The sequence below is a fragment of the Mus pahari genome, chromosome 16 (assembly GCF_900095145.1).
Source record: "Mus pahari chromosome 16, PAHARI_EIJ_v1.1, whole genome shotgun sequence".
NCBI lineage: Eukaryota > Metazoa > Chordata > Mammalia > Rodentia > Muridae > Mus > Mus pahari.
In genome coordinates this window covers 529,975-544,581 of record NC_034605.1, presented here as the reverse complement: position 1 = coordinate 544,581, position 14,607 = coordinate 529,975, and the positions used below count along the sequence as shown (strand labels likewise).

At 45.4% G+C, this 14,607-nt stretch overlaps 2 protein-coding genes across 4 annotated transcripts in view; one reads left to right on the top strand and one right to left on the bottom strand.

The window, feature by feature from the left end:
* Window positions 1-3,417, bottom strand: part of Cdnf (cerebral dopamine neurotrophic factor) — an 11,726-nt gene extending 8,309 nt beyond the window's left edge. The window contains exon 1 of the mRNA XM_021216078.2: window positions 3,246-3,417. Within this exon, the coding sequence (XP_021071737.1) occupies window positions 3,246-3,360 (115 nt within the window). The 5' untranslated portion in view covers window positions 3,361-3,417. The remainder of the gene's footprint in view (window positions 1-3,245) is intronic.
* A 186-nt stretch (window positions 3,418-3,603) lies between these two features.
* The window catches only part of Hspa14 (heat shock protein family A (Hsp70) member 14), a 23,938-nt gene continuing 12,934 nt past the window's right edge, over window positions 3,604-14,607 (top strand). Inside the window, exons 1-5 of one of the 3 annotated variants that reach the window (XM_021215498.2) lie at window positions 3,629-3,852; window positions 5,201-5,281; window positions 5,365-5,447; window positions 13,569-13,617; window positions 13,753-13,858. In XM_021215498.2, coding sequence (XP_021071157.1) covers window positions 3,796-3,852; window positions 5,201-5,281; window positions 5,365-5,447; window positions 13,569-13,617; window positions 13,753-13,858 — 376 coding nt within the window. In that variant the 5' untranslated portion in view covers window positions 3,629-3,795. Of the gene's footprint in view, window positions 3,853-5,200; window positions 5,282-5,364; window positions 5,448-8,545; window positions 8,834-13,568; window positions 13,618-13,752; window positions 13,859-14,607 lie in introns of those variants that run through there. The other 2 variants (XM_021215499.2, XM_029547555.1) reach the window with 2 other exon arrangements.

Here is a 14,607-nt window from a genome sequence, read left to right as displayed (position 1 = left end):
CCACTCCCACTACTTGGCCCAGGCCTTGCCTTGTGCTAGGTCATATGGAGTTTGGGAGACCAAGGAGCCTCTATTCCCACTGTTGGCCGATTAGGTCAATTGCTGTCGTTCTTAAGACTGACAGTTTACTGGGTCTGTTTATTTCAGAACCAACACAAATGATTGATTAGAAACAGGGAATTCAGTATCATTGAGTGGTAGAATGTTTTCATAATCCCATAGAACCATTTTTGTGTACATGGTCCATTGTTGACTGAAGTGTTGATGTGAGACACATGACTATAAATCTGACACTTAGGATGCGGTCCAGGATGGTACGTAAATGTATAATTCATCATATTCAAGCAATATTCAGACGATGAGACCACAGAAAAAGGGGAGATGGAGAAAGTGCAGGCCTGGGGATCACCTTCAGGAAACGCCAACGTTTAGAGGATGAGAATATAAGACAGAATGAGAAAGGACTCTTAGGGACAGTCAGGGAGGTAGGACAAGATAAAGGCTCAGTGTTCTCCCCAGAGGCAAAAGACAAAAAACCATCTAACTGATCGCCAACGTTATGAGCCACCAATAGAGTGAAAAATGTCTTCTGACTTATCCCTTACTCATCTTAATTATCAAATACATTAAGTCTACAAAGACATGCTGTCATGATCAGTGTTGTGAGCAGGAATTCAGCAAAGTCTCTAAGCAATCTCCCATCTTGTCTTCCTATAAGAGAGATCCAGCCTTGCAAAGGTCTCATATGTCTTCCCCAGCATATCCTCATTTGATTTCTAAATGTCTCTGCCATTCTGACAAGGTATCATCTATCCAAATGAGGAAACTCAAGAACTCTAGCTTTTGTTTTTAAAGATGGGTATTTGGCTCACCAAAACATGCATAAAATTTTGCTGCAGTGCATATGTACCCTTTATCAGTAATCTGCCTATTGTGTGTAATAATAGAGTTTTAAATCCATGGGATCAGAGACAACATCTAGAGACACTTTTAAAAAGTACATAGCTGCGTGGGGTGTAGTGAAATGATTTTTGAATCTTCTGAGAAACTGTCGGGGAGGGGGAAACACTACCTGGTGGAAATTGGGAAAACATTAAATCCAGGAGAACGTGACAACCCTCCCAGAGATGGAGCAAGCTACAGGATGGGAGGACACCAGGACAATAGAAAGGAAAAACAGTGACAGTCTGTAACAAAGCATTAGACCTGGGGAAGGAGAAAGGTAGAGAATCCATAGGAAGGCAGAGTCAATAGACAAGCCATTGGCCATTGGCTGGCAGAAAGAAAGAAAGAGAGGGGGGGGGGAATACAGAACAAACCAACTAATTTTGCTAACCTCATATAGCATAGGAATAAGTTCCTGAGGAATAAACCGTTCGAGGATTGCTTTTTAACTAAATCAGGTTTTTGGAATACTTAGTCACTCCATAATCACCTGACAGAAAATATGTCTGGAACTGTGGGAAGAAGGTGATCTGGATACAGAGATGTAGAATTTCCTGGATGGTCAGGCAGACTGATTTTTATTGCACTGTATGCAGACTGATAATAAATACAGACAGAGGGCATGACACAGGAAAATTCCAACAACTAAGCCATGGCTAGGCCAGGCACTGATGGCACGCATCTTTAATCCCCGCACTGGGGAGACAGAGGCAGGCAGATCTCTCTGTGTGCTTCATAGTGAGTTACAAGCCATGTAGGGCTACATAATGAGACCCTGTATCAAAAGAAAGAATGGAAGGAAGGGAAGGAAGGAAGGAAGGAAGGAAGGAAGGAAGGAAGGAAGGAAGGAAGGAAGGAAGGAAGGAAGGAAGGAAAAATGGAAGCCAGCCATAGCCAAAGGTTTAGAAGCACATGAACAAATCTGGAAAATGTTTGCCATGATGGAGGCAAAGACAAGAGAAGCAACAGTGTCAAAGCCTTCAAGGCAGGGACTTCGGGAAAGAAAAAATTCTCATAGTGTCGGGAGTCACAGAGAAACCAAAGTTCAACCCTTGAATTCCTTGGATTATCGCTGATAACCTCAGCACAGCTGACGGAGCTAGTAACTTAAGGGTCCCCGCTTGTGTGTATTGATGTGATGTCAAATGGTTACATTGTTTTTATTTAAGGTGCAGGGTTTTCTTTGTTGTATTGTTTTGTTTAAGATTTATTTATTTTATATATGTGAGTACACTGTCACTGTCTTCAGTCACACCAGAAGAGGGCATCCCATTACAGATGGTTGTGAGCCACCATGTAGTTGCTGGGAATTGCACTCAGGGTCTCTGGAAAAGCAGTCAGTGCTCTTAACCACTGAGCCATCTCTCCAGCCCTTTTTTGTTTATTGAAGTAGTTTCATACATCAATCTATAATGATTTCAAAATACTTTGAAGTTCTATAATAAAATCCTGCTTGTCCAAAATGAGATCCTTAACTGAAACTATAACTGTAAAACTAGTATCTTAAGCTACAGAAATTTTAAATAACATTTAAACTTATTTTAAATTTCTAGAGAAAGGTTTGATAATTGCTGATAGAAAGCTGGACCCCAACTATTAATACTATTTACTTACAATAAGACTCAACTGCCCATTCCATATGAATCTTGTGTCTCCATTTCCTGTTAGGTAAATCTGCTCTCAAAATTAGAAGATACATGTTTACATCATTTCAATAAAACAAGGTTAAGTGCTAGAGTGGTCCCAAAGGGACTATCAAAACTGTTCATCTTGGCTCTTGTTAACAGCCCTCTACAAAATACACTGTTTTTGTTTTTGTTTTTTAAAAACCAGGTGGGATGGTGGAATTGAAGGTATTCTGATCGCCAAATCCACAGAAGAAAAAAGACGTCAATTTTATCCTTCTCTTCTCAAGGAATTAATGTGCTCCTTTGTAAAGCAGCTTGTCTATAATGTCCTAACCAGACGTACCCTTGTCTTTGATTTCAGCAACGCTAACGTATTGCCCTGTTTTATTTACCTTCTAAGAGTGGCAACTAGTTTAAACCTCAAAACACGTCTTCTGAACAAAGACGCAAGTCTCCTCGGTTAGGAGCAACAAAATCAAGTTGGCAGCGAGATCATTCGCACAAAATCTACTACGAATCCTAGCTCACTCCTTTTCCTGCGCCACCTTAATAACGACAGCAGAAGCAGAAGATTGAAATGTTATTTACAGCTCGGGCCGGGAGAAGCTGCTTAGGTAATTGCTAGGCTGAGCGCGGTGTCGCCGCCATGCAAGCAGGTCACACACCGCTCACCTTCACAGTCAGCTCTCGGCCGCACACCGGCCTCCAGCCCCTGCGCCAGCACATGGTTCGAGATCCAAAGCCCGGCGCAAAAGGTCACCAGAGCAGCGGGACTGGTGCTCCGCATGCTGAGCCTGGGACCGGGAACTACCCACAAGTTCCTTACTCTAGTGGGGACGGCCCCGTGAGGCTGGTAGGAGGCAGGAAACAGGTGACGCAATTTCACCAGGCGTTCCCATTGGCTCTGATGAACGGCGCTCAGGAGAGGGAGGAGCTAATGACCCTCTTCCGGGCCTTTCCGGTTTGAGCTTGAGCGGAACAGCGTACACGCGGGGCTCCCAAGGAGCGCGGAGTGATGCGCTAAAACTATTGGCAACCGTTCTGATGAAAGGCGGAACCCTTCTGTCGATTGGCTGCGACTTGGGAGGCCGGCGCAGCCGACCGGACGCAGTAGGCGGGCGGGAACGTGAAGTCTCCGCAGTGCCTGATGGGCTTGCTCCGAGGAAGCTAGCAGAAGCTGCCCAAGGGTCCTTCGTTGAGCTGCCGTGGTCTCCGCCGCCATATGGCGGCGATCGGCGTGCACCTGGGCTGCACATCAGCCTGTGTGGCTGTCTACAAGGTGAGACTGGGACGCTGTCTCCGGGTTTTGCGACGGCCATCCTATTCTCTGGGCTCCGAGTCATCGGCCCGAGAACCATGCGTGCAAGCAAGTGGTAATGCTGCGGGTTCTCGGCTCTCCCTCCAAGGCCAAGCACGCTGTGTGGAGGGTGGACGCAGAGAGCCGGATCTTGGATACTCCAGGGTATCCTGGACGTCTTGGCTGCTTCGAGGAGTTTTAGGGACGAAAAGGCCTCAAACCTGCAGGGTGCACTTAGGAGACCAAGCTATAGGATGCCCAGAGGAGTTCAGAAGACGTCAGGGCTCCAGGATGCCTGGAGTCCCCGGGGCGGGGGACATCGTTCTCGGAAAGATGCCTAGAACGAGCGTGGATGTCAGGACCCCCTGGATGCCAGAGAGGTCCTAGTGACAACTGACCACAGAGTCCCTAAGAGGTCACAGTGACGTCACGGGTTCAGGGTTCCCGGAGGTGGGAGGTATTTGGAATTTCTGAGCAACCAGAAGCACTGTGTAACTGCGCTCGAGAGAAGGGCACCTAGTTAAGAATTGGCACTTGCTGTACACACTTGATGGTTCTAGAACTGAGAACTTGACAAGGAACCATGGCTTTTTCCTCCTGAATATCGATGGAGGAGGAACAGTGTCAAGGAATTTACCCGATGCCAGCTTCGGTTTTAAGTCTCATATGATTTATCAGGCAAGTCCCAGGGGAGAAGCTACTGCATTTGTAGGGAAGCAGGGGGAAAGCTGTATTCGTGGGAGAGTCATGTAACCATGACTAGGGATAGAATGTATGCATTTGATCCAGCTTACTGCACAGAACTAAACGGAAAAATGTGTGGAATAGAAGCAGCCTTTTATTAAACTATAAGAAACAAATAGTGGCAATTAAAAGAGCAGTTTCTGAGGGACAATCTAAGAAGGAGAGACACTGCCAACCTAGTAAGGTTTTGCAAGGTGGAGCAGTCTTCAAGGACTGAACTCTGGCAGCCTTGTGCTTTTATTGATTGTTACCAAAAAAGCCCTTTTGGCAAATGTCTTCTCTGATCTAGTTGTCTGAAGGAACCATTGCCTAAGCAGTTATCAAAAACTCCCGGCTTGCCAAGAATGTCTTGCTACTGAGGTAATGCAAAGGCTTTGAAATTCCCAAAGGAAGAGCAACCCCATAAAATCCCAGTCACTGGTTATTTACAGAAGATGACTTCAAGGCCTGAGTGGGATTCACTCAGGCACCTGAGTGAATGCCAGACACTGTGGCTTTTCTAAAATTCCATTACAACCTGCAGGTACATTCAGTGAGATTGTGCATGCCAGTGTGAGAGAACTAACCCTCCCGCGTCTTTTGTTAGGATGGCCGGGCCGATGTGGTCGCAAATGATGCGGGGGATAGAGTCACACCAGCTGTTGTTGCTTACTCGGACCGTGAACAGGTATGTCCTAGGACCCTCGTCAGTGGTTCTTGAAAATAATGAAGAGTCTCGAGCATCGTTGTTAACGTGCTGCTCTTTTTCAGGTGGTTGGACTGGCAGCGAAACAGAGTAGAATAAGACATGTTTCAAGCACAGTAGTGAAAGTGAAACAGATCCTTGGCAGAAGGTATGGCATAAAGTACTTTAAGGTGTGATAGCCAAACATACAAACCATGCTTGTACATTCTGGGCAGAATGCTCAGGCAACGAGAGACACTCCAGACTGTTTAATGGCAGTTACTTTAGGGAGAGCCCCAGTGGGTTTGTTCAGAAGTTCGCTTCTTACTGACAGGTCTGATAGTATTAGTGAATGCCAGCACTCACTTCTAGTCATTTATGCCAATCACAAGTGGTTCTTTGGGCCTTTTGCATTTATATCTGCTTGAACTGAGTGAACTTGAATCATTTTGTTGGAATTTGAAGATTTCTCTGCGTGGTGGTTGAGTTTTGCAAAATCTCTTATCGCTGGTTATAATTTCTGTAGCTACTATTGATTTTTCCTTCTTGGGCCCTTTGTGACACTTTCTGGGAACTGACTTTTCCAATTGACTCACAAATGTAATCGTTGGAGAAACAGTTTAATTAATAGCTTAAGAAACAGGTCAGTCATCTGTTAGGACTTTAATTAGAAAATTCCAGAGGCTTGCTTCCCCAGACTTCCGTCTTCGAATCATAGCTTATCCTAATAACTAGGGCCCTTTCATTTCCTCTGGAGTGTGGTGCTTGCTGATGTTTGAGTGCTTCCCCATCCATGATGCCATTGAACCCTCTCCATCCCCAGAAAATATGGTCGGCCAGATACCAGGGGGTCAAGGCGCCCAGAATTTGTGACTTTCCCAAATTACAGTGGTGAATTAGATAAGACTTCTAATCCTTCGCTCCCCTCTGCCTTTTCCACTTCATTTAAGTTGGATGTAAATATTAAGTATTTCCTTGTTTTGAATTTAAAACTTGGGGGTTGTTAATGAGATTGAATGTTTCATTTACATAGGCATGTTTGTTTCATGAGCTCTTGACTGCTTATACTGAACTTGATATCACTGCATTAAAGAATGAATTCAGATGTTTTTGTGTGATGATTATAATCCTATATTCATTAATGTTGGTAGGTATTATTAAGCGTATTAAAATGTACTGGTAAGCATATTAAAAATAAATTGGCATAAGATGTTTTTGAATCGTAAATGGGGAGATGTGAAAGATCTTGAAGCCAGAGTCATTGAGGAGACAGGAATTGTTACTTCCCCCTTTGGAGATAATTCTAGTTTCCTGTGAAAGGAAATGAAGCACCATTTCTGTCAGTGATACAAGACTATACAAGACTATAGTTGAGCATCGCAACCAGAACACTAATGTTGATTCAGTTAAGACAGAGAACATTTCTGTATGGATCCCCTAGAAGCCAGTAAGTGGTGTTTGGATTTGTTCCCTTTATGCCTCGATGACTGTCATTTATCATATTATGGACTTTGTATCAGCAGACCAGCTTAAGCTTGCTTTTCAGGCCTTGAAGGTTAAATCCTTTTAGCAAGAATGCACCAGTGAGTCCAGTGGGTAACGTACAGTCACACCACAGTAAATGGACCACAGTCAGTAAAAGGCCAGTGCCATTCAGACAGACCCCTAGGCCACGGCCCTGCTAGTACTTCTCTTAAGTTAGTTGCCTCGTGCTCGGGTTGTTGCCTTCTTTACCTAATTATTGAACCAGACATGGTTATCTCGGGTCTCTGCCATGGACGCGTTTAGCCCTTTGTAGAAGAACGAGTCCTTTTGTTATCAAGCCATTAAGCCTACAGCCCATCACTTCCCATAGGTGGATGAACTCCCAAAGTCTTGACCATATGCTGCGGAACCTACACACAGGTAGCACTGCTTCTCTTGCTGCCAGGATGATCCTCACATCTGCCCTGTAACTCTCGTTCCTCTGTGGCCTTCCAGCCAGAAGTGTGGTCCTCAGACCTGCCTTCTCAGCAGCGTGCCCTGGGAGGAAAGACCTGGCAGGCTCCTGGAAACATGCTGAGAACACCCAGAGCTTCCCCACGCCTCCAAAGCTGTGCCCTGATTCCCAGGAGCTTGCTTCAGTAGCCTTCCTTCCCCGCCCACTATGGCCACCACCAATAGCAGTGCCCTGCCCACTATGGCCACCACCAATAGCAGTGCGGGCATCCGTTGGTCCAGACAAGAGACACGAACTCTTCTCTCCATCCTAGGTGAGGCAGAATACATCCAGCGCCTCCAGACTAGGCATCACAATGCAGATGTCTATCAGGCTGTGTCTAGGCGAATGCAGCAGGAGGGCTTCCGCCGCAACGAACGCCAGTGCCGCTCCAAGTTTAAAGTTCTAAAGGCATTGTATTTAAAGGCCTACGTTGCCCACGCCACAAGTATGGGGGATCCACCGCACTGCCCATTTTATGATACATTGGATCAGCTTCTTCGAAACCAGATAGTGACTGACCCAGACAACTTAATGGAGGCTGCCGCTTGGGCCAAGCACCGTGATCAGAATTTGGTCGCCTCTGACAAGCCAGGGCAAGAGGGCACCGGCATTCAGGAAACGAAAAGGACTCGGGCAGCTTGTCATCAGCGTATTTTACAGACAGTTAAGGAATCAGATGAGGACTGTCACCTGAGAATCAGTGACCGGACGCAAGAAGCCAGTGACCTTGAGGGTTCCTGGGATGGCTCCTTGGGTGCAGGTAACTCCCAAGCACGAGAGGGACTGGGTCTTAGAGTCACTTGGTCCTAGATAGTGTTAAGAGATTGGATAACGCTCTCTTGAGCATAACTGTCATTTCTGTCTCATTGAGCCCTCTCTAAATAAAGTACTGCATTTTTTTTTTAACTATGACCCTGGTATGTAAAGACATGGTCTTTCAAGGCATCCTAGTTCGGGCATTATTTGTGCATGCTAGGCAAGTGCTCCAACCCTGAGTGATCTGTCTGGCTTTGGGCATTATTTGTAATGGGTACTTAGGAATACATGGGGTGGGGGGCTGTGAATAGGACAGCCACATGAGAAGTATCCTGGGGAACACACTGTCATTTTTATAGCTGGTTAAGGAAGCCCAAATGTCCACATTACAGAATCATCTCCCTTTTATCCCCTTGTGGAAAGAGGCCTTCCCAAGAATGACATCCTTTTGTGTCTCAGCCGTGCTGCTGGCTGCAAGCACTCCCTCAGCAGGAATGTCCTCTCTGCAACACTGTGGCTTTGTTTTTCAGGGTGCTCTCAAGGGACCCCCAGCTACAGCAGCTCCCACCACCTTTTCAGAGGTGCAGTTGCTCCCTGTCAGAGCAGCCCCATGACCAGACTGGGTGTGTCGAGGGAGTCAAGTCCCTGCACCAGCACCAACCAAAACCCTCCAGGGGCAGCCTCCACACCACAGCCTCCAGGCTCCTCCTCAAGAGCTGCTTTTCTCTCTGGTGGGGATAGACCCCTGACCAGTGAGCCCTCTCCAAGGTGGGCCAGGCGAAGAAGGCGCTCGGTGGCCAGGACCATTGCAGCTGAGTTGGCAGAAAACAGGAGGTTGGCACAAGAACTCTCCAAGAGAGAGGAAGAGAAGCTGGACAGGTTGATTGCTATTGGTGAGGAGGCCAGTGCCCAGCAAGACACTGCCAATGAGCTGCGCAGGGATGCTGTCATTGCCGTCAGACGCTTGGCAACAGCAGTGGAAGAAGCAACTGGGGCTTTCCAGCTAGGGCTTGAGAAGTTGCTTCAGAGGTTGATTTCAAATACCAAAAGCTAGAAACTGATTGACTGGATACCTTTCCCAAACTGGAACAAGTCTATTTCTAGCAACCACCTTCTGGAACCCTGGCTCCTTTCTGTGTCTTCAGAAAAAAGGAACCGATGAACTGTTAATGTGAAGAAGAATAGTGAGTTCCTTTGCCTAAGGTTCTCCACTAATGGAAAGGCCCCTGAGGAATGAAAGAGTGGCCTAGTAGAAACCAGAAGGAATCAAATCCAAGAGCTAGTTTGTCCTGGCTTCCTCACAGTGTGGGGCAATTTTCTTTACTTCTGCCCTGGTCTCCTCATCTGTCGAGGCAAATCAGTAGTCATTCCTGCCCTGCCTACCTCACAGGGTTGTTGTGAGGATCAAGTGGCTTATAGATGTGAAAAGGTTTGAAAGTTTGAAAGCACTGTATACATGTAAGTTATTAATGCATTTGCCCTTGGCTAAGGGGAGCTGGGGTAAGCACATTTGTTTACAACATACACAAGTGTAGCGGTGTCCCGTGACCTCATTGCTTGAATCTTTATCTGTTTAATTTGCTGGCCTCTTAGATTGAGGTCTCAACTTCTTACATCTCTCTGTGGCTCACTAGTCGGCACGATTGCAGTTGTGTCTTTATCTCTTACGTTTTCACTGTTGCATCCCTGGCCTGCCTACTGGCAAGCATCCCTTAGCCCACCCAGCTTCCTCTCTCATTTTAGTAGTTCCTGGGCTCTATAGCGATGCGCTGCTATTTGAGCCCTGTGGGAGGTAAATGTTTCATATTGATAGATTTGGATGAGGTCAAATAGTGACCGTTTGATGAGGTCAAAAGTGTAAGTAAATTCTTTGCATTTAGTGTTATCTGAGGCTCTCTAAATGCATACATTGTGTGTTTCTGTTGTGGTTGCCATTTGAACATGGAAGTAACCTGGATTAACGCCTTTGCATTAGTCCATCTTCAGTCTTCTCGTGGCAGATTGCCTTTCTATTAGTGGGTGTTTCGTTTGGGCCCTACCATGTTAAGAGGGCAAGCCGAGATCCAGCATAACTGTTTTGCCAGTGATGTAAACAGGAGTTGGTAGGGTTAGTGCCTGTCATGAAAGAGAACAGCTCCCTTTGCTCTTCAGCCTGGAGAATGCTGGGAGCGATGAAGACCTCTGCCCACAGGGTCTTTAAGCTCACGCCCCAAGCAAGAACACTCCCCTGACCCAGGCACACATCCTGGAGAGGAGGTGGTAACAGTAAACCACAGCTCTGCGAGGTCATTGGCCTTCACTGAATGGGTTCTGAGTGGGTCCTGTAGAACTCTAGAATCACGGGTAAGACTCTTGGGGATTTCAATGCCATTCAGAAGCCGGGGAGAAAATGAACAGGTGTGTTGGGAGAGCTTTGGGGTTTTGGAGTGGGGCAGGGGAGTGTCACATTGTAGTCAGGGGCATAGTGGAAGCTGGAAATTTGAATTAGTAAAGAAAAGAACAAAAAACAAAACCAAAAAAATGGTGGGACCTCATGGAACCAGGAGTAGGTGGCAAAGAGCAAGGTAGAGTGAGCACTGGCTGCCCGAGCAGTGTGTTGTGGAGTTCGCTGGAATCTGGCTAGACTGCCGACTACAGCCCTGCCACAGCTGTTGGCACTGGGTGCAACACTTAGCCTTTTTGTGCCTCGATTTCTTTTATCTCCAAGTTGAGGAATGTCTACTACATCATTTTTATAGTATCTCTCAGTTCTAGAATTTTAAATAATATGGTAAAGGTAAAAATGAAGGTGAGCTATTTATAGTATTTTCAGTCAGTGGCTGTTAATGTACATTTGAAATACTGTTGATGGCTGTATTTAAAGGCACACTCTATAGTGTGGACATTTATCGCTATGCTGGTGAAAGCTCTGAGCATTGAACCGGATGGACACCCACTGATGCCTTTCTTCCCTTGGAGTGGATATATAAGTGTGTGTTGTCTTTTGTTTGAGGCCATGATGTGGAAAGTGCAAATCTGATGTAACCAAATAAAGCTAATGTAGGTCATAGAATTCTGGAAACAACAGAGAAGTACTTTAGTGACCTAGACCTATGATGTAAGGATCTAGTGGTGGCAGTGTGCGGATGGGCATCTACTTAACGTGGGAGACAGGCTGGAGCAGAGATGGAGTTAAAGTTGAGGTATCTTGAAAACCCTGATAGGCAGAGTAAACAAAATAAGGGAATACATCTCACGATCCTGAAGGAAAACATGCAAAGCAGGAGAGGAGACGGTGCCCGGTGCAGGCCATGTGCAGGAGGAGACGGTGCCCGGTGCAGGCCATGTGCAGTAGAGGAGGCAGTGCCCGGTGCAGGCCATGTGCAGGAAGGCAGGCTGGAGTCCTGCCTGAGCTTAGACCTAACCTGCTACCTCCTCCATCAAGCTACCTCCTCCCTTTCACCTTTCTGTAACTCAGGTTCTTCCTCTAAAATGGGAACTAACAATTGCCTGTCCTACCTACCTCACAGGGGTGTTGTGAGGACCAGCGCACAGATGGACGAATGTTCTGTTAGATTTGTAGACACTGGGGTGTAACAGGAATGGGGAATGAGACCCCACAGCACATGAGGGTGGGTGTTGCCAAACCCAGGGCCACTGTAAGAGATTCTTGAGGATAAGGTGGGCATGCATTGCTGGTAAGAACTTGTGGTGCAATGGGAGACTAGACTCCTCCCAGGGCACGGTGTGAACGAGGTGCTGTGCAGACCAGTAGCCCATCTTTGTCTGTCATGTAACTCAATCCTGCTGTAGACAAATAAAAGTTTTGACTGGTGTGTAGCTGTGGGTTTGTCCGCTTCTTTCTGATGGTAACTGATCCTTTGTCACCTCCACCTTGCTTCCTCTGTGTCTACCTGTGCGACTCCAGTGTTGGTTATGTACGTCTCCCCCCCCCCCCGCCTCCCCTACATGTGCGTCCTATACCCAGATGAAGAGGCCCCCTCTGCATGCGTTAAGAAAGGAATTTCTAAAATTCTATCAATAAAATAACCCTATGTTATCATTTAATAACCTACACTCTACACAGTCAGTAGGTATTCCTGGCCAGTTAAATTCTGCTCTGAACACATGAGAATTATGTGGAACTTAGGGCAATGGTACAAATTCCTACTCTGGAGATGTTTCGTCTTTTTTTTTCTACCCTCCCTTGTAATATCTAGGATGAGGTCCATAGAGTTTGGAAAACATGAAGGCCAGGCAATTTCATGGAAAAAAAAAAAATTCTTAAACCCTACACTGTAGGTCTGGCTGTTGGCCAGTTACATCATTAATTAGCTGTGACACTTGGGTCAAGCTTCCTACCTCTGGCTCTGCTAATTTATTCTCCAATTTTTCAGTGATATAAGGAAGGTAAGATGAACCTGCATGCGATTCCAGAATTCTAAACCAAATGAGCCTATTTTAAACCCTTAGATGGCAGAGGTCAAGGTTCTCAAATGACTCCTGGCCCTCTGTTGTCCACTATTAATTTTCAGCTCTTATTAAACTTTCAGGACTCTGTGTAGAGAAATGCCACAGCTCCTTAGAAGTCTACTAGAAAGATGCAGACTTGCGTTTTAATCACTATGTGAAGTTAAGCCAAGGATCAGAGTTCTTTGAGGAACAGAATTCTAGTGGTCATTTACCATGTTAGCGGAAGGGTGCTGAGGTATAGCTGGGGTTACGTCCTGGCTTTGTCCCTATTAGCCTGTAAGTGACTAGCCCCCTCTGAGCATGTCTCTGAAATAATGCACACCTAACCTGTCCCACTTGGTATTATAAGGCCTGAATGGGTGGTAAGTTTGAAAATAGTAATGGTTGTATCCGTTGGTATTAACATCTTAGTAATATGCCCATTTTTTATTTCATAATGTAGTTATTTGGTATTTTATTTGAGGCATTAATCTATAATATCTTAGTGTATACATACCTAGACTACAGCTTTTTATATACAGTGTTCATACTTTTGCTCAATTTTGGTGTTGGGCATTAATTTTTAAGTATAAAAACCAAGCAAAGCTGGGCGTGGTGGCGCACGCCTTTAATCCCAGAACTTGAGAGGCAGAGGCAGGTGGATTTCTGAGTTTGAGGCCAGCCTGGTCTACAAAGTGAGTTCCAGGACAGCCAGAGCTATGCAGAGAAACCGTGTCTCGAAAATCCAAAAAAAAAAAAAAAAAAAACAAGCAACAAATGTGGGTTAGGTATTTACCCTGAGTTTAGTGTTACAGAAGTCCTTTGTATCTCAGTGGGTGGGTCTTCAGGATTGTAGGTATGAAAATGGAGGGTGTAAGATAATGATCAAATTCAGGAATATCTGGCAAGGTCTGAACAAGAAAGTTAATATGATGACTAAGCATTACAGCAGTTGTAAACCATCCATTGAATTCAAGTTTCTGTGTTATAATTGAGCAGCTTAATAATTTTGTTGGTATATTCTTTATCTGTTCAGTGGGGTGAAAAGAACAGACTTCACCTTATGTTTCTACAATATTAATTTTTTAATGCTGAGATATCTTTATATTTCCCTATGAACAGCTCGGCTGACCCACAAGCTCAGAGATACATCTCAGAGAGTAAATGCTTAGTAAGTACGGCTCCTTTACTCTCCCCCTTATTCAAAGTAATTAATTGCTAACAGTCATGACATAGAGTGTTAAACTGAGACTCAGCTAAAGTTTTATTTAAATTATTCTATATTTGGTATAATTATAATTTTTAGGTCATTGAGAAAAATGGGAAATTGCGGTATGAAATAGATACAGGTGAAGAAACAAAACTGGTTACTCCAGAAGATGTTGCCAGACTGATATTCAGTAAAATGAAAGGTACTGCACAGAACTTAGTAACTTACTTTATTTTGTTTTGCAATTTCTTAAAAATACTTGTATTATTTATTTACAAGTACATGTGTATGTGTCTGTATATGTGCATTGCCTGAGGTTAGAAACATCCCCTGAAACTGGAGTTAGAAGCAGCTGTGAGCCGCTTGAGGTGGGTGCTGGGTCTTGAACTCAGGTCCCCTGAAACCAGTGCATGTTCTTAACCACTGAGCCTCCTCTCCACCGCCTAACTGATAACTTTAAATGACCCCTTAAAAGAGTGGGGACAGCGGTTCCCAGTGCTGAGGAGTTGGAGACGGATGCATGCTTGGGGCCTGCTGGCCGCCCATTTTGGCCTACTTGAGTTCTAGGCCCGTGCGTGCACACACACAAACACATACACAAAATTTTGAGGGGAAACAGTGAGCAATTCTGCAAATTAGCAGTTAGATCTAAACTGCTTGGGTCTGACTTTAACCTCCCCTGTAAGGACAGGTCATGCCTGAAATGGCTGGGGCCAGGGCTGTATACAATGTCAGGTGTTTGCTTGTTTTAAACTTGGGGGTATTTACCTAGAGTCTGCCAGTGAAGAATCTTAATTCCCAGGTGGTGGTTCATGTGGGAGTTCGAGACCAACCTGGTCTACAGAGTGAATTCTAGGACAGCCAGGGCCACTCCAAGAAACACTATTGGTAAAAAAAGAAAGAAAGAGAGAGAGAGAGAGAGAGAGAGAGAGAGAGAGAGAGAGAGAGAGA